The following is a 26,533-nucleotide window of genomic DNA, read 5'->3' on the forward strand; positions in this document are numbered from 1 at the left end:
CGGAAATGTCCCCATGAGAGAGAATTTTCCTTGTTTTACTATCCTTTTGGGGACTTTTAGGGATTTCCGGTACCCACGACGATAGTAATACAAGCCCCACCACACACACACACACACCACACACACACACACACACACCACCACACACACACACACACACACCACACACACACACACACACACACACACACACACACACACACACACACACACACACACAGTAAGCTACAACAGCACATCCAGGTGTTGTTGAACAGTGAGGAAAGTAATGGACCCCTCAATGTTTGTGAGCAGAATACATGAATTGCCCCATCCGTGGTGGTTGCTACCCAAACGCCAATATCTTACCACATAGCAGCTGCATCCAAGCGCAGGTCTTGTAGACAGTGGCGGTGTTGCAGAAGAAGAAGAGGATGAAGCAGGCGATGCATCCCAAGATCAGCACCATGGACAGCAACACGAAGAAGGTTGCCGCTTTAAATGCGCTCGAAGGGATGCTGCTGAATTCGGCGAAGGTTCCTTGGCAGGTGAGCTCCCGGTTGGAGTTCCCAGTGCCCACGCAGTAGTGAAACAAGCCGAAGTAGCCGGCGTGTGGGGTGTTCACGCTGTCCCCAATCCAGTAGGGCTGAATGAACACCACCACGTTAATAATGGCCAAACATATGGTGAAAATAGCCCACAGAACCCCAATGGCCCGCGAATTCCGCATGTAGTTGTCATGGTAAATCTTGGAGGCTTCTTGCGAAGGCAGCATTTTCCCCACCCCTGGCGTTACCTCGTAATCTCCTCGTCTCCCCCCTATCTTCTTCAATGGTCCCTCAGCAACGCTTTTGATATATGCACACTCCGGGGTCTCTAAAATATGGAGATAAAAATGTTCTCATAAAAATTACACAAAGGTCTGCACTGTCTCCCCAGGTCCACTGTCTCCCCAGGTCAAGGTCCAGGTTTCTGGCTTTATTTAGTCTCACATCCAAATGGTTTCCAAATGACGGAAGACCGAAGCGTTAAGCCCGAAGCGTGATTCAACAATGATGGGGAAGACCCTCCCTCCTCTCAACACGTAACGACACAGCAGAGTCGATCAAGCTCACATTGCACAAAACAATGGTCTTGGAAAAACTGGATTAGACACATTATTTGCCATTCACCACCACCGTCAGAGTGTTAATAATGAAGCTATACCACTCCCATTAGATCGAACGGTTCAAATGAGAGACAAGCAGCGCTGCCGAGCCCCACTGATGAATCTTCCGCGAACGAATTGAGATATAAGGAAAACGGGAGCATTCGTTACGAACGCCTGTCATTTTGTTACATACATCTGGAAAAAGAGACCGATACTTGTCCTTTGAAGAATGAAGACGAGAAAAGATGGGCTTTAGTCGTATCACTGTACATACAAGACCCCATGGTCGTGGGTTTTCATACTATCTCCTGGTTTTCCCTCTCGCTCTCTCCTCCGCCTCTCTTCTCCGCGCGATCACGCTCACCGGGGGATGTTGAGAGTTGTCGATGATGGCGCGCACACGTTTGAATATTGCAGAAATGTGAACGCCTCCAGTGTCCATACCTCACTGGTAATTCTCAATTCCCAACCAAACACAAGTTGATGTATAGCCTACAGAGAAAACAATTGTAAAATGGTGCATGGATGGGGACTATACGGGGATACGGGGACTTACAGGGCTAAACAAAACCTGCTGGTCTACTAATCCTTTGACAAAATAATTAATAGGTGTTAAAACATGGCAATGATTTAAAGGCAACGTCAAGTTGGTTAATTTTCTAACCACATTGCATCCTGCACACTAAAAACAAATGGTTACATATAGTGCCAAATAAGGGTTATTTTGCTTTTAACCATAGGGGATCCCTTTTTGGTGCTATATATACTGAACAAAAATATGAACATATGAACGCAACATGTAAGGTGTTGGTACCATGTGTCATGAGCTGAAATAAAAGATCCCAGAAATGTTCCATATGCACAAAAAGCTTATTTCTCTCAAATTGTGTACACAAATTTGTTTACATCCCTGTTAGTGAGCATTTATCCTTTGCCAAGATAATCCATCCACCTGACATGTATGGCATATCAAGAAGCTGATTAAACAGCATGATCATTACACAAATGCACCTTGTGCTGGGGACAGTAAAAGGCCACTTTAAAATGTGCAGTTTTGAGGGAGCGTACAATTGGCATGCTGATTGCAGGAATGTCCACCAGAGCTGTGGCCAGAGAATTTAATGTTAATTTATCTAACATAAGCCACCTCCAATGTCGGTTTAGAGAATTTGGCAGTACGTCCAACCGACCTCAACACTAAGCCAGCCCGGGACCTCCACATCCGGTTTCTTCACCTGCAGGATTGTCTGAGACCGGCCACACGGACAGCTGATGAAACAGAGGAGTGTTTCTGTCAGTAATAAAGCCCTTTTGTGGGGAAAAACTTATTCTGATTGGATGGGCTTGACTCTCCAGTGGGTGAAATTTTATTTTTAAATTTTTATTTCACCTTTATTTAACCAGGTAGGCAAGTTGAGAAGAAGTTCTCATTTACAATTGCAACCTGGCCAAGATAAAGCAAAGCAGTTTGACACATACAACAACACAGAGTTACACATGGAGTAAAACAAACATACAGTCAGTAATATAGTAGAAAAAGAAGTCTATATACAAAGTGAGCAAATGAGGTGAGATAAGGGAGGTAAAGGCAAAAAAGGCCATGGTGGCGAAGTAAATACAATATAGCTGTCACGGATTTCTAGGACTAGTGGAGATGCGGAATCAGGCGCAGGAGACAGAGGGCCGGAGCAACAGTGTTTTAATGCCACGGTAAACAAAAGACAATAGCCGAAAGGCACAGGGCGCTTAAATAAGTCCGCCAGGAAAACACATTCCCAAAAGAAAACACGAGGAAAAGCGCACAGGGCGCAGCCCGGCAATAAATCGTACACAGGCCAGCGAAACAGGCCACACACACAACTGTCCTGAGTGGACAATAAACAATCCCGCACGAGAACCCAAACTGAAAATACACACTAAATAACCCCCCACTAATGACAGACACGAAACAGGTGCGGGATAGACAGACAAAACCAAAAGACACAGAAACATAGATCGGTGGCAGCTAATAGGCCGGCGACGACGACCGGCGCCACCTTCGTTGGATACTGTGAGATTACCCCTTCCCTGCCGACGCCGGCCTCGGGGACGGCCCGGAGGGCGGGGTGCCGGCCGATCCGGACGGCGACGGTGGAATTCCTGCAGCATAGGTGGATCCAGAACGTCCACTGCCGGAACCCAGCACCTCTCCTCCGGACCGTACCCCTCATAGTCCACGAGGTACTGCAGGCCCCCAACCCGACGTCGGGAGTCCAGGATGGCTCGGACTGTGTACGCCGGGGCCCCCCTGATGTCCAGGGGGGGCTGGGGGACCTCCAGCACCTCATCGTCCTGCAGCGGACCAGCTACCACCGGCCTGAGGAGAGACACATGAAACGAGGGGTTAATGCGGTAATATGAAGGGAGTTGTAACCTGTAACACACCTCGTTTATCCTCCTCAGGACTTTGAACGGCCCCACAAACCGCGGACCCAGCTTCCGGCAGGGCAGGCAGAGGGGCAGGTTCCGGGTTGAGAGCCAGACTCTGTCCCCCGGGTTAAACACGGGGGCTTCACTGCGGTGGCGGTCAGCGCTCTCTTTGTGTCGTTCACCAGCCCTCCTTAGACACTCCTAGGCCGCATTCCAGGTCTCCTGAGAGCGCTTCACCCATGCCTCCACCGCAGGAGCCTCCGTCTGGCTCTGTTGCCATGGCACAAGGACCAGCTGATACCCCAATACACCCTGGAAGGGTGACAGGTTAGTAGAGGAGTGGCGCTGAGAGTTCTGGGCCATCTCGGCCCATGGTACGAACTGCGCCCACTCCCCTGGCCCGTCCCGGCAATACGACCGCAGGAACCTGCCCACATCCTGGTTAATGCGCTCGACCTGCCCATTACTCTCGGGGTGGAAACCCGAGGTCAGGCTGACCGAGACCCCCAGCCTCTCCATAAACGACCTCCACACCCTGGACGTGAACTGGGGACCCCGATCAGATACAATGTCCTCGGGCACCCCATAGTGCCGGAAGACATGGGTGAACAGGGCCTCCGCGGTCTGCAGGGCCGTAGGAAGACCGGGAAAAGGGAGCAGACGGCAGGACTTAGAGAACCGGTCCACAACGACCAGGATCGCAGTGTTCCCCTGGGACGGCGGGAGATCCGTGAGGAAATCCACCGAGAGGTGAGACCAAGGCCGTTGTGGAATGGGGAGGGGCTGTAATTTCCCTCGAGGCAGGTGTCTAGGAGCCTTGCACTGGGCGCATACCGAACAGGAAGAGACATAACGCCGAACATCCTCAACCAAGGTGGGCCACTCGGGCTGGGCCGGAGGACAGGCGGGCCACTCGGGCTGGGCCGGAGGACAGGCGGGCCACTCGGGCTGGGCCGGAGGACAGGCGGGCCACTCGGGCTGGGCCGGAGGACAGGCGGGCCACTCGGGCTGGGCCGGCCGGCAGCTCTGGCGACTCTTGGCTGGCGGGCAGCTCTGGCGACTCTTGGCTGATGGGCAGCTCTGGCGGCTCCTGGCTGGCGGGCAGCTCTGGCGGCTCCTGGCTGGCGGGCAGCTCTGGCGGCTCCTGACTGGCGAGGCTGGGCTAACGCACTAGACGCCTGATGCGTGGGGCTGGTACTGGACGTGCCAGCCTGGAGACACGCACCTCAATGCTAGTGCGTATAGCGGGAAACACCGGACCGTAGAGGCGCACTGGCGGTCTTGAGCGCAGGGTTGGCATCACCCCTTCAGGCTCAATGCTCACTCCTCCCTGGCACATGCGGGGCGCTGGTACTGTGCGTGCCGGCCTGAAAATCCCAGGCCTCACCACAGCCCCTAACCCAAAGCACGGGACCTGTCCAGTCTGTCTCTGCCCCACAAGGGTACGGGGAGCTGGCCTGGGGCTCCACTCTCGCCCCGCCAAACAGCCCTTGTGCCCCCCCGCAAAAAATTATTAGGGCTGCCTCTCGGGTTCCCTTAGCTCCCTTAGTTTGTCCTCCCAGAATCGTCGTTCACTCTGCCAAGTGCATTCATCAACCCGATGCTCCTTCCTCCTCCACTGCTTGGTCCTTTTGTGGTGGGTAGTTCTGTAAGGTCTGTCGTCAGGAATGGAGCAAGGCGCAGCGGGAATGTGGATACTCATATTTTTAATAAACTCGAGTAAAGCATCCACAGGAAAAAAACAATAAACACGACAGGAACAATTTTGCAGGCACACAAAACGCAATGCAAAAACAAGTACCCACAACCCCAAAGAAAAACACACACCTGTTTATAGGACTCCCAATCAGAGGCAACTAGAACCACCTGCCTCCAATTGAGAGTCCAACAACCAATCTACACATGACACAAAAACCTCCACGTCCTGACCAAAACTAATACAATTGCTCCCTCTTCTGGTCAGGACGAGACAATAGCAAGTAAAACACTGGAATAGTAGATTTGCAGTGGAAGAAAGTGCAAAGTAGATATATAAATAATGGGGTGCAAAGGAGAAAAATAAATAAATAAATACAGTAGGGGAAGAGGTAGTTGTTTGGGTAATTATAGATGGGCTATGTACAGGTGCAGTAATCTGTGAGCTGCTCTGACAGCTGGTGCTTAAAGCTAGTGAGGGAGATGAGTGTTTCCAGTTTTAGAGATTTGTGTAGTTCGTTCCAGTCATTGGCAGCAGAGAACTGGAAGGAGAGGCGGCCGAAGGAGGAATTGGCTTTGGGGGTGAACAGAGAGATATACCTGCTGGAGCGCGTGCTACAGGTGGGTGCTGCTATGGTGACCAGCGAGCTGAGATAAGGGGGGACTTTACCTAGCAGGGTCTTGTAGACGACCTGGAGCCAGTGGGTTTGGCGACGAGTATGAAGCGAGCCAACGAGAGCGTACAGGTCGCAGTGGTGGGTAGTATATGGGGCTTTGGTGACAAAACGGATGGCACTGTGATAGACTGCATCCAATTTATTGAGTAGGGTATTGGAGGCTATTTTGTAAATGACATCGCCAAAGTCGAGGATCGGTAGGATGGTCAGTTTTACGAGGGTATGTTTGGCAGCATGAGTGAAAGATGCTTTGTTGCGAAATAGGAAGCCGATTCTAGATTTAACTTTGGATTGGAGATGTTTGATGTGATTCTGGAAGGAGAGTTTACAGTCTAACCAGACACCTAGATATTTGTAGTTGTCCACATATTCTAAGTCAGAACCGTCCAGAGTAGTGATGCTGGATGGGCGGGCAGGTGCAGGCAGCGATCGGTTGAATAGCATGCATTTAGTTTTACTTGTATTTAAGAGCAGTTGGAGGCCACGGAAGGAGTTTTGTATGGCATTGAAGCTCATCTGGAGGGTAGTTAACACAGTGTCCAAAGAAGGGCCAGAAGTATACAGAATGGTGTCGTCTGCGTAGAGGTGGATCAGAGACTCACCAGCAGCAAGAGCAACATCATTGATGTATACAGAGAAAAGAGTCGGCCCAAGAATTGAACCCTGTGGCACCCCCATAGAGACTGCCAGAGGCCCGGACAACTGGCCCTCCGATTTGACACACTGAACTCTATCAGAGAAGCAGTTGGTGAACCATGCGAGGCAATCATTTGAGAAACCAAGGCTATTGAGTCTGCCGATGAGGATGTGGTGATTGACAGAGTCGAAAGCCTTGGCCAGGTCAATGAATATGGCTGCACAGTATTGTTTCTTATCGATGGCGGTTAAGATATCGTTTAGGACCTTGAGCGTGGCTGAGGTACACCCATGACCAGCTCTGAAACCAGATTGCATAGCGGAGAAGGTGCAGTGGGATTCGAAATGGTCGGTAATCTGTTTGTTAACTTGGCTTTCGAAGACTTTAGAAAGGCAGGGTAGGATAGATATGGGTCTGTAGCAGTTTGGGTCAAGAGTGTCCCCCCCTTTGAAGAGGGGGATGACCACAGCTGCTTTCCAGTCTTTGGGAATCTCAGGCGACACGAAAGAGAGGTTGAACAGGCTAGTAATAGGGGTTGCAACAATTTTGGCAGAGAATGTTAGAAAGAAAGGGTCCAGATTGTCTAGCCCGGCTGATTTGTAGGGGTCCAGATTTTGCAGCTCTTTCAGAACATCAGCTGACTGGATTTGGGAGAAGGAGAAATGTGGAAGGCTTGGGCGAGTTGCTGTGGGGGTTGCAGTGCTGTTGACCAGGGTAGGGGTAGCCAGGTGGAATGCATGGCCAGCCGTTAAGTAGTTAGTTAAAGTAGTTAAAGTGACTATGCATATATGATAAACAGTAGCAGCAGCGTAAAAAGATGGTTGGGGGGGAGGGGGGGTTGGGGGGGCACACAATGCAAATAGTCCGGGTAGCCATTTGATTACCTGTTCAGGAGTCTTATGGCTTGGGGGTAAAAGCTGTTGGAAGCCTTTTTGTCCTAGACTTGGCACTCCGGTACCGCTTGCCATGCGGTAGTAGAGAGAAAAGTCTATGACTGGGGTGGCTGGGGTCTTTGACAATTTTTAGAGCCTTCCTCTGACACCGCCTGGTGTAGAGGTCCTGGATAGCAGGCAGCTTAGCCCCAGTGATGTACTGGGCCGTACGCACTACCCTCTGTAGCACCTTGTGGTCAGAGGCCGAGCAATTGCCGTACCAGGCAGTGATGAAACCAGTCAGGATGCTCTCGATGTTGCAGCTGTAGAACCTTTTGAGGATCTCAGGACCCATGCCAAATCTTTTTAGTTTCCTGAGGGGGAATAGGCTTTGTCGTGCCCTCTTCACGACTGTCTTGGTGTGTTTGGACCATTCTAGTTTGTTGTTGATGTGGACATTAAGGAACTTGAAGCTCTCAACCTGCTCCACTACAGCCCCGTTGATGAGAATGGGGGCGTGCTCGGTCCTCCTTTTCCTGTGGTCCACAATCATCTCCTTAGTCTTGGCTACGTTGAGGGATAGGTTGTTATTCTGGCTCCACACGGCCAGGTCTCTGACCTCCTCCCTATAGGCTGTCTCGTCGTTGTCTGTGATCAGGCCTACCACTGTTGTGTCGTCTGCAAACTTAATGATGGTGTTGGAGTCGTGCCTGGCTATGCAGTCGTGGGTGAACAGGGAGTACAGGAGGGGACTGAGCATGCACCCCTGTGGAGCTCCAGTGTTGAGGATCAGCGTGGCAGATGTGTTGCTACCTACCCTCCCCACCTGGGGATGGCCCGTCAGGAAGTCCAGGATCCAGTTGCAGAGGGAGGTATTTAGTCCCAGGATCCTTAGCTTAGTGATGAGCTTTGAGGGTACTATGGTGTTGAATGCTGAGCTGTAGTCAATCAATAGCATTCTCACATAAGTGTTCCTTTTGTCCTGGTGGGAAAGGGCAGTGTGGAGTGCAGTATAGATTGCATCATCTATGGATCTGTTTGCAAATTGGAGTGGGTCTAGGGTTTCTGGGATAATGGTGTTGATGTGAGCCATTACCAACCTTTCAAAGCACTTCATGGCTATGGACGTGAGTGCTACGGACGGGAGTGCTACGGGTCTGTAGTCATTTAGGCAGGTTGCCTTTGTGTTCTTGGGCACAGGGACAATGGTGGTCTGCTTGAAACATGTTGGTATTACAGACTCAATCACGGACATGTTGAAAATGTCAGTGAAGACACCTGCCAGTTGGTCAGCACATGCCCGGAGCACACGTCCTGGTAATCCATCTGGCCCAGCAGCCTTGTGTATGTTGACCTGTTTAAAGGTCTTTCGTCGGCTACGGAGAGCGTGATCACACAGTCGTCCTGAACAGCTGTATTGACGCTTTCCCTGTTTGATGGTTCGTCGCAGGGCATAGCAGGATTTCTTGTAATCTTCCGGGTTAGAGTCCCGCACCTTGAAAGCGGCAGCTCTACCCTTTAGCTCAGTGCAAATCCTGCCTGTAATCCATGGCTTCTGGTTGGGGTATGTACGTACAGTCACTGTGGGGATGACGTCCTCAATGCACTTATTGATAAAGCCAGTGACTGATGTGGTGTGCTCCTCAATGCCATCGGAAGAATCCCGGAACATGTTCCAGTCTGTGATAGCAACACAGTCCTGTAGTTTAGCATCTGCTTCATCTAACCACTTTTTTATAGACCGAGTCACTGGTGCAGGAATCAGGAGGATAGCGTTGTGGTCGGATTTACCAAATGGAGGACGAGGGAGAGCTTTGTACGCGTCTCTGTGTGTGGAGTACAGGTTATCTAGAATTTTTTTCCCTCTGGTTGCACATTTAACATGTTGATAGAAATTTGGTAGAACTGATTTAAGTTTCCCTGCATTAAAGTCTCCGGCCACTAGGAGCGCCGCCTCTGGGTGAGTGCTTTCCTGTTTGCTTATTTCCTTATACAGCTGACTGAGTGCGGTCTTAGTGCCAGCATCTGTCTGTGGTGGTAAATAAACAGCCACGAAAAGTATAGCTGAAAACTCTCTAGGCAAGTAGTGTGGCCTGCAATTTATCACAATATACTCTACTTCAGGCGAGCAAAATCTAGACACTTTCTGAGATTTCGTGCACCAGCTGTTGTTTACAAATATGCACAGACCGCCCCCCCCTCGTCTTACCGGAGTGTGCTGTTCTATCTTGCCGGGGCAGCGTATATCCCTGTAGCTGAATATCCATTTCGTCATTCAGCCACGATTCCGCGAAACATAGGATATTACAGTTTTTGATGTCCCGTTGGTAGGATATTCGTGATCGTACCTCGTCTAATTTATTGTCCAATGATTGCACGTTGGCGAGTAGTATTGATGGTAATGGCAGCTTTCCCAGTCGCCTTCGCCGGGTCCTGACCAGGCATCCGGCTCTTTGTTCTCTGTACCTGCGTCACTTCCTCTTGCAAATAACGGGGATGTCGGTTCTGTGGGGTGTTTGGAGAATGTCTTGAGCGTCATCTTTGCTGTAGAAAAAATCTTGGTCTAATCTGAGGTGAGTGATCGATATTCAGAATCTCTTTTTTTGCCGTAAGATACGGTTGCAAAAACATTATATACAAAATAAGTTACAAATAACGCGAAATAATCCCCACATCATTTCACAATTGGTTGGGCACCCATAAAACTGCTGCCATTTCTTCCGGCACCATTTAATCAAACGATGAAACCAGCGGGTAAATGATTGAAGACTGATATTCTGACTTTTTTGACAGCACAATGTGAGTTTTTAATTAGTCAGTACAGCAATGTAATGTTGTTGATCTGTCAGTTTCCCAAGCTAATTCCCTACTTTTCACACTGACACGGTATAAACATCTCTACAGGCATCACTGTCATGGTACAGTCAGTACACAACACTATGCTCATCATGCCTTAGCAGGATCAGATGGGGACAGTTGTCCCAGCAGATCAGACAGCCAGGGAAGACCAGTCTACAGAGCTCAGGTGAATTTTGCAGTATATTATAACAACCAGTGAAATGATGCAAAGTTCCAATCTTGAGTTGATGGGTCGGCTACAGTCAGATCTGGGAATAATGCTCATTTCAATTATTGAACCATTGATTCTATTCTTGGATAATACAATGTATTAATGTACACCAAGGTAATTCTTTGTCATGCTTCATCTGAGTAGGATCAAATGGTGACAGGGGTCTCAGCAGGCCAGGGTCAGGCAACTAGGGAAGACCATTCTGTGACGGCGCTGACGTGACCTTTTACAGATGCAACACTTTATTTTCTCTGTGCAGCGAACACAGGACAAGCCAGAAGCTTCAAGATTGAAACTATTTTAAGACAGTCTGACAGACCTCTAAAGTTGATTTCCAAACTGTATCAAGGGTTGATAGAGGTTTTTCCTTATGACACAAAACATGTAAAACAACAATGTGAGGAAGACCTGGGAGACACCGTTGATGATGATGAATGGATACAGATATGTTTGAATGCCGGGTCATGTTCATATAATCACAGACATAAATTACTGCAGTTTTAAGACCATCCATAGAACGTACTATATGCCAGTGAACATGAATATAATGCATTCAGAAATGTAATTCCTCTGCTGGAGGTGCAAAACACAAAAAGTGGATACATTTGCATATGTTATGCTCTTGTGAAGGCTGCCTGAATTCTGGCAAAGAGTATGTTCTTTTATCTCAGCATGTTTACAGATTCACCCTTCTCCTCGTTTTTGTTTGCTTGGAAATGTTGATACTGAAGACTCTTATCAGAAGAAACTGTGTAACCTAGCGTTGCCATTAATCGGAAGGTTGGTTATCCTCCCACAACGTCACAATGGATGGCATTAATGTCAAGTTATGTATCACTAGATTTGATTTATTACAAGATTAAGGGTATACTGCGCAACTTTCATAAGGTCTGTATGCCTTATATGGAATACTGTACGACAAAAGGAGTCTGTATTGAAAACATGTCCACGTCAGGGGAGATACCTATTTAGGAAATCCCTAGTTGCTGGGCTGCTCAGTCCTGGCCCTAGGTTCTGCCGTAGAGTTGGTTGTCACTCTGGTCTTGGCCTAACAGACTCAAAACCAATAATGAATGTTTTACTAAGATTCTAAAGCTGAGTGGGGTGTGTTGGGTTGGAGCGCTCCAAGTAAAAAGAGCTCTACAGTACTATTAGGCCTATGATATGAATCCTCTGTCAATATTGGGACAGTGAAGCATTTTTTCTTCTTTTGGCTCTATACTCCAAAAGTTTGAAATCAAACAATGACCATGAAGCTAAAGTGCAGACTGTCAGCTTTAATTTGAGGAAATTTTCATCCATAGCGAGTGAACCGTTTAGAAATTACAGCACTTTTGTACATAGACCCCCATTTTAGGGGAGCAAAAGTATAAGGACAAATTAACTTGTATGTGTATTAAAGTAGTAAAAAGTTAAGTATTTAGTCCGACATTCATAGCACGCAATGACTACATCAAGCTTGTGAATCTACAAATTTGTTGGATACATTTTCTGTTTGTTTTGGTTGTGTTTCAGATCATTTTTTGCCCAATAGAAATGAATGGTAAATAATGTATTGTGTAATTTTGGAGTCCTTATTGTAAATAAGAATATAATATGTTTCCAAACACTTCTACATTCATTTGGATGCTACAATGATTATGGATAATCCTGAATGAAGTGTGAATGGTGATGAATGACAAAGATAGATGCACAAATATCATACCCCCAAGACATGCTAACCTCTCACCATTACAATCGTTTTTTGGGCGGGTATGATATTTGTGTGTCTATAACTTTCTCGCTCATCAAAAGGGTCATATTATATTGTGTAGAAATGAAGGAAATTAGCTTTAGATGCCCCCAAAAATTATAAGGGAGGAACCCCAGACCCCCCGCCAGGTTCTAAAACCAAAGTTGCGCCCCTGCTGGTCATCGTCATATTTAAAAAGTAATGGTATAACACAACAGATGACATAAACTGGAATGACACTCTCACTCATGGTATTTTAATGAGCCACCGTACATTTTAATTATCACTAAAAGAGAGAAAAAAACTTTTCTGAAGTGCAAAGAACCATTGAATGGCTTAAAACAGGCAATCTAATCTAATTAGTATAAAAATGTAAAAAACATCCCCCTGTGTAACACTTCCTCATCTGCGGTGAAAGGTGACAGAGCCAGAGAGGTGTTTGTCAGACCATGAGACATCTCAAAAATCGGTCTTCCCACGGAATTGGCGTACAAACTACCCCTCTATGGAAAGATGGAACTCTCACAGACACATATATGTTTTGCTTTAGGACGCCCACAGGCCTCATAAGACTCGTCTGAAGGTCCCCTGGAACCAGTCAAAAAAATTTATGGAAGTACAGAATCTGCCAATGGATGAATACAATATTTCACAAACGCATGAATGGTCGATATTGTGTTGTAATATGGTTTGGCTATAAACTATAGAGCGATTTTTCATTCATTCACCTCTGAAACATACAGTTGAAGTCGGAAGTTTACATACACTTAGGTTGGAGTCATTAAAAGTAGTTTTTCAACCACTCCACAAATCTCTTGTTAACAAATTATAGTTTTGGCAAGTCAGTTAGGACATCTACTTTGTGCATAATCCCAACAATTGTTTACAGACAGATTATTTCACTACCAAATACTAATTGAGTGTATGTATATTTCTGATCCACTGGGAATGTGATGAAAGAAATAAAAGCTGAAATAAATCATTCTCTCTACTATTATTCTGACATTTCACATTCTTAAAATAAAGTGGTGATCCTAACTGACCTAAAACAGGGAATTTTTACTAGGATTAAATGTCAGGAATTGTGATAAACAGAGTTTAATTGTATTTGGCTAAGGTGTATGTAAACTTCCGACTTCAACTGTATATTTCTTTCAGTAAACCCATGCAATTGTAATGCTCGTCGTTAGAGGGAGAAGTGGACCAAGGCGCAGCGTGGTAAGTGTTCATGATACTTTATTTCACAACACACTCAAACAAAATAGCAACCGGCGAAGAAAACGAAAGCACACAGTTCTGTCAGATTCAGATGCTAAACAGAAAACAACCTCCCACAAACACAGGTGGAAAACAGCCTGCCTAAGTATGATTCCCAATCAGAGACAACGATAGACAGCTGCCTCTGATTGGGAACCACACTGGCCCAAAAACAAAGAAACAGAAAACATAGACTTCCCCACCCGAGTCACACCCTGACCTAACCAAACATAGAGAATAATAAGGATCTCTATGGTCAGGGCGTGACAGCAAAGCACCTAAATGCCTACTACACCATATTTGGCTTTCTGTTTGCCTTGGCAATAATGAAAGCAATTTATACCCCAGTAAGCACAGACTGACACGACGTCTATTCAAAGTCGTTTTCCGGTCCTGACCGGACATCTTTCCTGTGTCATTTTTTTTGGTGCGGCCCAAACATAGACGTCGATAATTGGTTCAGGTTTGGTCCAGTCAGATGTGTTGTGACAAGGTAGGGATGGTATACAGAAGATAGCCCTATTTGGTAAACGACCAAGATCAGCTCAGATAAGCAAAGAGAAATGACAGACCATCATTACTTTAAGACATGAAGGTATGTCAATCAGAACATTTCAAGAACTTTGAAGGTTTCTTCAAGTGCAGTCGCAAAAACCATCAAGCGCTATGATGAAACTGGCTCACATGAAGACCACCACAGGAAAGGAAGACCCAGAGTTACCTTTGTTGCAGAGGATAAGTTCATTTGGGTTTCCAGGCTCAGAAATTGCAACCCAAATATGTTTTTCACAGAGTTCAAGTAACAGACACATCTCAACATCAACTGTTCAGAGAAGAAGGCCTTCTTGGTCGAATTGCAGCAAAGAAACCACTACTAAAGGACACCAATAAGAAGAAGAGACTTGATTGGGCCAAGAAACATGAGCAATGGACATTAGACTGGTGGAAATCTGTCCTTTGGTCTGATAAGTCCAAATTTGAGATTTTTGGTTCCAACCGCTGTGTCTTTGTGAGACGCAGAGTAGGTGAACGGATGATCTCTGCATGTGTGGATCCCACCGTGAAGCATGGAGGAGGAGGTGTGATAGTGTGTGGGTGCTGTGCTGGGGACACTGTCAGTGATTTATTTAGAAGTCAAGGCACACTTAACCAGCATGGCTACACAGCATTCTGCAGCGATATGCCATCCCATCTGGTTGCGCTTAGTGGGACTATCATTTGTTTTTCAACAGGACAATGACCCAACATTTACATTTACATTTAAGTCATTTAGCAGACGCTCTTATCCAGAGCGACTTACAAATTGGTGCATTCACCTTACGATATCCAGTGGAACAACCACTTTACAATAGTGCATCTAAATCTTTTAGGGGGGGGGGGGTAGAATGATTACTTTAGGGTGTGTAAGGGCTATTTGACCAAGAAGGAGAGTGATGGAGTGCTGCATCAGATGACCTGGCCTCCACAATCACCCAACCTCAACCCAGTTGAGATGGTTTGGGATGGGTTGGACCGCAGACTGAAGGAAAAGCAGCCAACAAGTGCTCAGCATATGTGGGAACTCAATCAAGACAGTTGGAAAAGCATTTCAGGTGAAGCTGGTTAAGAGAATGCCAAGAGTGTGCAAAGCTGTGATCAAGGCAAAGGGTAGCTACTTTGAAGAATATAAAATATAAAATATATTTAGATTTGTTTAAACCTTTTTTGGTTACTACATGATTCCATATGTGTTATTTCATAGTTTTGATGTCTTCAGTGTTATTCTACAATGTAGAAAATAGTAAAAATAAAGAAAAACCCTTGAATGATTAGGTGTGTCCAAACTTTTAACTGTTACCGTATGTGTTTGATTGGTTTAGATTTGGTCTGGACCGGACCAAATTTGAACCATGGTTAGACATCTACACTATGTTTCACAGGTTTCACGTGCCAATATGTCCTCCAAACACCGGCTTCGAGGGCATTATAACTTTTATACAACAGGTTACCAACATATTCAAATAAGGATTTACATATTTTCATTAATAAAGTTATTTTTATTCATTTATTCATACTATTTCATCCTTCCACAAGATATAGTCCCAACACAAATCTAGGGTTGCTTGACAAGCCTGCTGGTCGTTCCTTCTTTCGGTTCGGTTGCCATAGATGTGACCCAGTCGTTAAGTCTTTTTGCTCTCTATCCATGGATGTGACCCCGTCGTTCGTTCTAAATATTCTATTGCCATACTGGCTGGCAACGTTCTTATCCCTTGCTTGCTAGCTAGCCAACTACGGCTAACTTAGTCACTTCAAACAGCGCAGCCAGAATAACAACAAAGTAGCTGCATTTGCATTTGTTTAAGCTGTTTTCTACTGACATTTATTTGGATACATCCATAACAATGAGCTAATGACGTGTGATTTCACTTGGCATAGAAAATGTGCTCTCTTGTCAGGACACTGTTGTTCAGAGGAGCTAGTCAACAACACAGCTAACAGTCACTTCAAATTGAAGCTGGTAAGACTGCAAACTAGCTGCACTTTGTTTAATTTGACCTGTTTTCTATTGATATTTCTTTGTATATAGTGCATTCTGAAAGTATTCAGACTCCTTCCCGTTTCCCACATTTTGTTACATTACAGCCTTATTCTAAAATGGAGTTAAAAAGAAAATCCTCATCAATCTACACACAATACCCCATAATGACAAAGCAAAAACAGGTTTTTAGAATATTTGCTCATTTATTACAAATAAAAAACAGAAGTATCACATTTACATAAGTATTCAGACCCTTTACTCCGTACTTTGTTGAAGCACCTTTGGCAGCGATTACAGCCTTGAGTCTTCTTGGGTATGACGCTACAAGCTTGGCACACCAGTATTTGGGGACTTTCTCCCATTATTTTCTGCAGATCCTCTCAAGCTTTGCCAGGTCGCTGCACAACTATTTTCAGTTCGCAAAACACCAGTCTCAACGTCAACAGTGTAGAGGCGACTCCGGGATGCTGACCTTCTAGGCAGAGTTCCTCCGTCCAGTGTCTGTGTTCTTTGCCTATCTTAATCTTTTATTTTTATTGGCCAGTCAGAGAAATAGCTTTTTCTTTGCAACTCTGCCTAGAAGGCCAGCATCCCGAAGTCGCTTCTTCACTGTTGACGTTGAGACTGGTGTTTTGCGGGTACTATTTAATGAAGCTGCCAGTTGAGGACTTGAGAGGCGTCTGTTTCTCAAACTAGACACTCTAATGTACTTGTCCTCTTGCTCAGTTGTGCAACAGGGCCTCCCACTCCTCTTTCTATTCTGGTTAAAGCCAGTTTGCGCTGTTCTGTGAAGGGAGTAGTACACAGCGTTGTACGAGATCTTCAGTTTCTTGGCAATTTCTCGCCTTCATTTCTCAGAACAAGAGTAGACTGACGAGTTTCAGAAGAAAGTTCTTTGTTTCTGGCCATTTTGATCCTGTAATCGAACCCACAAATGCTGATGCTCCAGATACTCAACTAGTCTAAAGAAGGCCAGTTTTATTGCTTCTTTAATCAGAACAACAGTTTTCCGCTGTGCTAACATAATTGCATAAGGGTTTTCTAATGATAAATTTGCCTTTTAAAATTATAAACTTGGATTAGCTAACACAACGTGCCATTGGAACACAGGAGTGATGGATGCTGATAATGGGCCTCTGAACGCCTATGTAGATATTCCATAAAAAATCTGCCGTTTCCAGCAACAATAGTCATTTACAACATTAACAATGTCTACACTGTATTTCTGATCAATTTGATGTTATTTTAATGGACTAAAAAATGTGTTTTTCTTTCAAAAAGAAGGAAATGTCTAAGTGACCCCAAACTTTTGAACGGTAGTGTAATTTTTAAATGGTTCTCTAGTAAATTAGTAACGTCTCACCCCATGCTCAAGAATGGCCCTTTTCTCTACATTCAAATTACAGCTGCTCATTTTCGGTTATTTGAAAAAGAAATAATCTCCAAAATATTTTTTTTCTAAACAAGCCTTAGAAAGTTGGTTGCAATTTCAGTTTAATCCACCTGAAAAGACAGAACAAATAATACAACAAATATTTTTGTTAAACTCAAATATACTAATTGATTAAAAAAACATATTTTTCGATCAAATTTTAAAAAAGGTATAATCTTTGTAAATTATATCATAAATAGGACTGGTGGAGTTATGTCACATATGCAGCTAACACAGACATATGGAAATGTCTGCTCTACCCAAAATTACAACCAACTAATTGCAGCATTACCACAAAAATGGAAGAGGCAAGTGGAAGGAGGAAAAAGTAAGGAACTTGTCTGTCGGCCCTGCATTAAAGACCAAAAATGGTTAAAGAAAATTGTGATAAATAAAAATATATACCAGTTTCATTTAAGGACCAAAAAATGACAGCTGTGCCATATAAATTGCTAAATAGTTGGGAAGAGATTTTCAATGTACCGATTCCATGGCACATGGTTTATGAATTGACACGCAAAACGACACTGGATTCAAAACTTCTAATTTTTCCATTTAAATTATTATACAAAATTCTTGCAACTAATAGAATGTTATATATATGGAAGATACAATCTTCTCAGCTCTGCAGATTTTGCTGCGAGGAGGCAGAGTCATTAGATCTATTATTTTGGTACTGTCCATATGTAGCTCGTTTTTGGTCACAGGTCCAGGAATGGCTGAAGAATTGCAACATTTACATAGAACTAACGCTGCAGATAGCAATGCTGGGTGATTTGAAAAGTCATAGTCAATCGATCAATAATATAATAATTATTTTAGCAAAAATGTTTATCTTTAATTTACAATCTGTTGAAGCAATGAGAATAGAAAGGTTCAGTCTTTTGTGATGCATCACAGCACAGTTGAAAAACGTATGGCAAATGGAAATCCAAAATGGATGGTGTTAAGAGATAGATGGGAGAGGTTGAATGGACCTGAAGGGTGGGACTAATAACAACAAGATAACAAATGTAAAACATATCAGGTCTGTAAAATGTATATAGGTTCAGAAATTTTGTGAAATAGCACAGTTACAAATAGAAATCAAACTGGATGGACATCAGAAATAGAGGAAGGCCAGGAATAAAAACAAACAAAATATAACTATTGTAAAATAGATTGTGTCTGTAAAATGTGTATAGTATGTATAAACTGGTAGAAGGTAGAAGCCTAAGTGTTATTATTTATTAGTTTACTCCAATTGGGCGAGGGACGGTAGGGTTTGCGGGGAATAATAAAGGTATATTCTAAAAAAAAGTGTGTATATATATATATATATATGTATGTATGCATATATGCATATATGTATGTGTATGTATGTATGTATATGTATGAATGTTTATTTATATATATGTATATGGGTATGTATGTTTGTTTTTAGAAAGATATATTTACCCCAAAAATATATGGGGGATTGGAAATGATGCAAACAATTACGTTGATTGAAGCAACAATCTATCTGCAATATTAAAGCTGATCCCCCCCGAAAACGGAGACGTGGCTGAGTCAAATAGGAATCCTGACTTAATTAACTTAAAATATCACACTTTATTGCAAATCTGTGCTTTATGTAAGAAAGTCCCACTTTAATTGACAATTGGCTGTTAATTAATGAGCGTTTACGAATTGAATGCCTTACGTCATTATCAGGTGGCGATGGTGGTCACGTGCTGGTTTCAACTTCCTGTTTACCACTTGTTCCTTGAGACAGTTCACGGATTTCAACACTTGCACATTCGTGTGATTTTGATCGAGAACAACAAATACGTATTTGAATCCCTGCAGTTACGGAATTAATCGTTTTGGAAACTTTCATATTTTTTGTCATCTTTGCCTAGCGGAAATTAAGACGTGACATTGAGGAAACGCGTGACTAGGCCAGGAGTCCTTGAGATTTCCTGAGTCAGGCCCCCGGACTACATGATTGAAGCTCGTAACGTTAGTGTTCCTCTGTCAACACCAAACATACGCGTGATGAGGGCAAGGACTACAAACCAGTCAGCTGGGTGATTGTCTGCATTACATTTTAAAGGCTAACTTTTGGTAATGTGGTGGTTTTAACTTGGAGCGTGGATACGTTCTAAAAGGAGCTAAGTTAACTAGATAAAGTTAGCTAACGTTAGTCAACTAAATCCACCTCCTCCGGCTTAGTTAGTTAGCCACGTTAGCTACAGCCTTCTTGCCTGGCCAGTTTTTCCTGGAAGCTTTAGCTAGCCGTCCTTGTTTGTAGAGAGTTCCAACCCGGCGGTGCCCTGCATTCAGGAGAAATACCCGGTTCCGGCCCCTTCAAGCGGGCAGTCAGAAATAAACTGGCTGGGAAGGGATGGCCTGGTGGCTCTTCCCGTTCCCAATGTGCTGCGGTGTTTGAGGGCGGACGAGTTCGGATAGAGCCCAAGGTGGCTCGCGGCACGATGATGGCTGCATCCCCGTCTGTGTCTGGGAGCCTAACGGCCTCCGGACTAACTTTATCCGGCAGAAAGAGCGAGGAAATAGCGGATTTGATCGATTTGTTTTCGAAGACACAGTACAGGGCGAAAGAAGTCTCCCGACGGGTAAGTTAGAGGTTCTCAACATGCACATTTTTGTATTATCATAATTTCTGCATGTCATATAATAGCCCTGCTTTAGCTATGTATTTTCCCAGAGATAGTGTGCCATTAAATCTCGATCACGACTCTCAGTTCCATTGTATTACACTTAAGTCATTGGACGAAGGCGTCTTCTGTAGTGGGGAGTTTGATCCCTGGCTCTCGGTCTAAACATTAAATCTGCGTGAAATAATTTTAACGATACAAAATATTAAATTGATGCACACCTTGATGGGGTTAGGGTCGGTGTACCCACACAGCCATGCACTGCCTTAAAGTATTAATACCCCTTGACTTTCTCCATATTGTGTTACAGCCTTAATTCACAATTTATTTAAATATTTTAATCACCCATCTACACACAATACCCCATAATGACAAAGTGAAAACATGTTTTTAGAAATCTTTACAAATGTATTAAAATTAAATACAGAAATATCTAATTTAAATATATATTCCCATCCCTGAGTCAATACTTGTTAGAATCAGGTTTGGCAGCGATTTACAGCTGTTTGTCTTTCTGGGTTAGTCTCGAAGAGCTTTAAAAAAATCTTCCAGCTCTGTCAAATTGTTTGTTGAGCATTATTAAGCAACCATTTTCAAGTCTTGCCATTGGTTTTCAAGCAGATTTAACTCAACTGTAACTCGGCTACTCAGAAATATTCCCTGTCTTCTTGGTAAACAACTCCAGTGTATACTTGGCTGTGTGTTTTAGGTAATTGTCCTGCTGGAAGATGAGTTCCCAGTGTCCCGGTGGAAAGCAGACAGAACCAGGTTTTCCTCCAGGATTTTTCCTGTGCTTAGCTCCATTCCTTTTATTTTCTTATTCTAAGAACTCCCCAGTCCTTACTGATTTTCAAGCATACCCATAACATGATGCAGCCACCACTATGCTTGAAAATATGTAGTGTGATAGTCAGTGATATGTTTGGAGCAAATCCAATTCAACACAACATTTTGTATTCAGGACAGTGCATTGTGAGTTGCTTTGCCACATTTCTTTCAGTATTACTTTAATGCCTTGTTGCAAACAGGATCAATGTTTTGCAATATTTTTTTATTCTGTTCAGGCTTCCTTTTCACTCTGTCAATTAAGTTAGTATTGTGGAGTAACTACAGTGTTGATCCATCTTCAGTTTTCTCCTATCACAGCCATTAAACTCTGTAATTGTTTTAGTTATCATTGGCCTCATGGTGAAATCCCGGAGCGGTTTCCTTCCTCTCCATCAACTGAGTTAGGAAGGACGCCTGTATCTTCGTAGTGACTGAATTGATACACCATCCAAAGTGGAATTAATAATAACTTCACCATGCTCAAAGGGATATTCACTGTCTACTTTTCAAAAACATTTGACACATCTATTAATAGGTGCTCTTCTTTGCAAGGCATTGGAAAACCTCCCTGGTCTTTGTGGTTGAATCTGTGTTTGAAATTCACTGCTTGACTGAGGGACCTTACAATTATCTGTATGTGTGGGGTACAGAGATGAGGTAGTCCTTCAAAAAGCATGTTATACTCCCCATCAAACAGTGCACACAGAGTGATTCCGTTAGGGCTGTCCCCGACCTCCAAAAAATATTGGTTGACTGAAAGTTGTCTGTTCTTTCGACCAATCGATTGGTTGACATTTATGTGTATTTTTCCACATCTAGAGACACCGTACATATGCAACTATATATGCATTAAGCTTGTCTGATGCTTGAAGTGCACTGTTTGATGAAATAGGACACATGACTCAAGATGCACATTTTTGTGGAACGGTTTTATTTAATTTATAATACCGTCTTCGTATCTTAATATGATTGTCATGTGGTTAATGAAAATTCTATCTAAATGAAAATGATACAAACCTAAAAAGTAACTTCTATTGCCATTGCCGACTATGTAAAAATAGCATATAAAGCCTGCAAATAAAAACATTGCAGCCTGCAGGGAGAGAATATCCTGATAAAAGTAAATATCCTATCACATTGGCTACGCATGGCCTGTCTGCAACGGACTTGAAACATTAGATCAACACATTTTTGTCTGACCCAAAGCCATACTAGGAAACTTGCAACATTGTATAAAATATTCTGGGTCCTCAGTTTCCCATGCCAGTGAGCTCTGGACAGACACAGCTGTAGGCCTTTTATGCAAAGGATAAGAAGTAATCAGGTAGGCCTATTTTTATGACGTTTCCACTGGATCATAGCATGACATTTTTCCCTTTCACACTGAGTGATTATCGAAAGTGAGAGAGCTGAAAAATATTTTTCAAATGCACTGAGGAACTATTGTCATTATCAATGGATGTAAAAACAGACTTTGTTTGAGGTGAAGAAAACATTACTTTGAGAAACTCCACAGCTCATCAGTGGTGGTGCGTTAAGCCAATCAGAAATACTATCAGATCCCCAAATGGACAAATTTGTGACCCATCACCTCGATTCGGTCTTATGAAATTGTGTTTTTTTACATTGGATAAAAGTAGAGACGCAGTGCTACAAAATTGTATATCATACACTTCAGCTGATGTTCTGAAAGAGCTGCAAAATCTGGATCCCAACAAATCAGCTGGGCTAGACAATTTGGACCCTCTCTTTATAAAATTATCCGCCACAATTGTTGCAACCCCTATTACTAGCCTGTTCAACCTCTTTCGTATTATCTGAGATCTCCAAAGATTGGATAGCTGTCGCAGTCACCCCCTTTTTCAGAGGGGGTGACACTCTAGACCCAAACTGTCATCGACCTATATCTATCCTGCCCTGCCTTTCTAAAATCTTCGAAAGCCAAGTTAACAAACAGATCACCGACCATTTCGAATCCCACCTTATCTTCTCCACTATGCAATCTGGTTTCCGAGCTGGTCATGGGTGCACCTCAGCCACACTCAAGGTCCTAAATGATATCATAACCGCCATCGATAAAAGACAGTACTGTGCAGCCGTCTTCATCGACCTGGCCACGGCTTTCGACACTGTCAATCACAGCATTCTTATCGGCAGACTCAATAGCCTTGGCTTCTCAAATGACTGCCTCGCCTGGTTCACCAACTACTTCTCAGATAGAGTTCAGTGTGTCAAATCGGAGGGCCAGTTGTCCGGACTTCTGGCAGTCTCTATGGGGGTCCCACAGGGTTCAATTCTCGGGCCGACTCTTTTCTCTGTTTACAGTTGAAGTTGGATGTTTACATGCACTTAGGTTGGAGTCATTAAAACTCGTTTTTCAACCACTCCACAAGTTTCTTGTTAACAAATTAGTTTTGGCAAGTCGGTTAGGACATCTACTTTGTGCAAGACACAAGTAATTTTTTCCAACAATTGTTTACAGACAGATTATTTCACTTATAACTCACTGTATCACAATTCCAGTGGGTTAGAAGTTTACATACACTAAGTTGACTGTGCCTTTAAACAGCTTGAAAAATTCCATAAAATGATGTCATAGCTTTAGAAGCTTCCGATATACTAATTGACATAATTTGAGTCAATTTGAGGTGTATCTGTGGATGTATTTCAAGGCCGACCTTCAAACTCAGTGCCTCTTTGGTTGGTTGACATCATGGCTGATTTCTTTAGATTTTCCCAAGACCCCAGAAAGAAATTGTTGACCTCCACAAGTCTGGTTCATCCTTGGGAGCAATTTCCAAACGTCCGAAGGTACCACGTTCATCTATACAAACAACAGTACGCAAGTATAAACACCACGGGACAACGCAGCCGTCATACAGCTCAGGAAGGAGACACGTTCTGTCTCCTGGAAATGAAAGTACTTTGGTGCGAGAAGTGCAAATCAATCCCAGAACAACAGCAAAGGACCTTGTGAAGATGCTGGAGGAAACGGGTATAAAAGTATCTATATCCACAGTAAAACAAGTTCTATATCGACACAACCTGGAAGGCCAGTCAGCAAGGAAGAAGCCACTGCTCCAAAACCGCCATAAAAAAGCCAGACTATGGTTTGCAACTGCACATGGGGACAAAGATCGTACTCTTTGGAGAAATGTCCTCTGGTCTGATGAAACAAAAATAGAACTGTTTGGCCATAATGACCATCGTTATGTTTGGAGGAAAAGGGGGGAGCCTTGCAAGCCGAAGAACACCATCCCAACCGTGAAGAACAGTGGTCGCAGCATCATGTTGTGGGGGTGCTTTGCTGCAGGAGGGACTGGTGCACTTCACAAAATAGATGTCATCATGAGGAAAGGATATATTGAAGCAACATCTCAAGACATCAGTCAGGAAGTTAAAGCTTGGTCGCAAATGGGCCTTCCAAATGGACAATGCCCCTTGCATACTTCCAAAGTTGTGTCAAAATGGCTTAAGGACAACAAAGTCAAGGTATTGGAGTGGCCATCACAAAATAACAATATGGGGATCAGTTGTTGGGGGTGCTATTTACAGATTGGCTTTGTACAGGTACAGTGATCGGTAAGCTGTAATTATTTCGCCCTGACCTGAATCCTATAGAAAATTTGTGGGCAGAACTGAAAAAGCGTGTGCGAGCAAGGAGGCCTACAAACCTGACTCAGTTACACCAGCTCTGTCAGGAGGAATGGGCCAAAATTCACCCAACTTGTTGTGGGAAGCTTGTGGAAGGCTACCCAAAACGTTTGACCAAAGTTAAACAATTTAAAGGCAATGCTACCAAATACTAATTGAGTGTATGTAAACTTCTGACCCATTGGAAATGTGATGAAAGAAATAAAAGCTGAAATAAATCATTCTCTCTGCTATTATTCTGACATTTTACATTCTTAAAATAAAGTGGTGGTCCTAACTGACCTAAGACGGGGAATATTTACTAGGATTAAATGTCAGGAATTGTGAAAAACTGAGTTTTTTAAAATGTATTTGGCTAAGGTGTATGTAAACTTCCGACTTCAACTGTATATCAATGATGTCCCTCTTGCTGCTGGTGATTGTCTGATCCACCTCTCCGGAGATGACACCATTCTGTATACATCTGGACTTTCTTTGGACACTGTGCTAACAAACGAGTTTCAACACCATACACTCCTTCCGCGGCTTCCAACTGCGTTTAAATACTAGTAAATCTAAGTGCATGCTCTTCAGCAGATTGCTGCCCGCACCCTCCCACCCGACTAGCATCACTATTCTGGACGGTTCTGACTTCGAATATGTGGACAACTACAAATACCAAGGTGTCTGGTTAGACTGTAAACTCTCCTTCCAGACTCATATTAAGCCTCTCCAATCCAAAATTAAATCTAGAATCGGCTTCCTATTTCGCATCAAAGCCTCCTTCACTCATGCTGCCAAACACACCCTCGTAAAACTGACTATCCTACCGATCCTTGACTTTGGCAATGTCATTTACAAAATAGCCTCCAACACTCTACTCAGCAAATTGGATGCAGCCTATCACAGTGCCATCCGTTTTGTCACCAAAGCCCCATATACTACCCACCACTGTGACCTGTATGCTCTCATTGGCTGGCCCTCACTACATGTTCGTTGCCAAACCCACTGGCTCCAGGTCATCTATAAGTCTTTGCTAGGTAAAGCCCCGCCTTATCTCAGCTCACTGGTCACCATAGCAACACCCACCGTAGCACACGCTCCAGCAGGTATATTTCACTGGTCATCCCCAAAGCCAACACTTCCTTTGGCCGCCTTTCCTTCCAGGTCTCTGCTGCCAATGACTGGAACGAATTGCAAAAAACACTGAAGCTGGAGACTCATCTCCCTCTCTAACTTTAAGCATCAGCTGTCAGAGCAGCTTACCGATCACTGTACCTGTACACAGTGAATCTGTAAATAGCACACCCAACACCTCATCCCCATATTGTTATTTATCTCCTTGCTCTTTTGCACCCCAGTATCTCTACTTGCACATCATCATCTGCACATCTATCACTCCATTGTTAATGTAAATAAATTGTAATTATTTTGCCTCTGCCTATTTATTGCCTTTCCTCCCTACTCTTCTACATTTGCACACACTGTACATAGATTTTTCTATTGTGTTATTTACTGTACGTTTGTTTGTTTAACTGTTGTTTTTGTCGCACTGCTTTGCTTTATCTTGGCCAGGTCGCAGTTGTAAATGAGAACTAGTTCTCAACTGGCCTACCTGGTTAAATAAAGGTGAAATAAAAAAGTTGAGGAACAATGGGGAAAGGAATTTTCCTTTGAAAGTTGAAACCCTCTTAAGCCCCACCCATATCTTTACAGTAAGGATACATTCCAGGTAAAAATACACTATCTAGTCCTTGGCATCACATTTTATTGGTCACATACAAGTGTTTAGCAGATGTTATTGTGAGTGTAGCGAAATGCTTCTGTATCTAGCTCTGACACTGCAGTAATATCTAACAAGTAATATCTTACAATTTTACAACATATACACACAAATCTAAGTAATGGAATTAAGAATATATACATTTATGGACGACCAATGTCAGGGCGGCTTAGACTAAGATACAGTAGAATAGAATACAGTATATACATATGAGATGACTAA

The 26,533-nt window shown here is 43.7% G+C and overlaps 2 protein-coding genes across 4 annotated transcripts in view; one reads left to right on the forward strand and one right to left on the reverse strand.

Annotated features, from left to right (window-relative positions):
• lhfpl4a (LHFPL tetraspan subfamily member 4a) overlaps positions 1-1,468 on the reverse strand; it is a 64,563-nt gene extending 63,095 nt beyond the window's left edge. For both annotated transcript variants that reach the window (XM_014132153.3, XM_014132152.3), the window contains exon 1: positions 349-1,468. In XM_014132153.3, coding sequence (XP_013987628.1) covers positions 349-754 — 406 coding nt within the window. In that variant the 5' untranslated portion in view covers positions 755-1,468. The remainder of the gene's footprint in view (positions 1-348) is intronic.
• A 17,662-nt stretch (positions 1,469-19,130) lies between these two features.
• LOC106565250 (phosphatidylinositol-3,5-bisphosphate 3-phosphatase MTMR14) overlaps positions 19,131-26,533 on the forward strand; it is a 46,181-nt gene continuing 38,778 nt past the window's right edge. For both annotated transcript variants that reach the window (XM_014132148.3, XM_014132150.3), the window contains exon 1: positions 19,131-20,025. In XM_014132148.3, coding sequence (XP_013987623.1) covers positions 19,885-20,025 — 141 coding nt within the window. In that variant the 5' untranslated portion in view covers positions 19,131-19,884. The remainder of the gene's footprint in view (positions 20,026-26,533) is intronic.

This window comes from Salmo salar, chromosome 12, assembly GCF_965601325.2.
Source record: "Salmo salar chromosome 12, fSalSal1, whole genome shotgun sequence".
NCBI classification, from domain to species: Eukaryota; Metazoa; Chordata; class Actinopteri; order Salmoniformes; family Salmonidae; genus Salmo; species Salmo salar.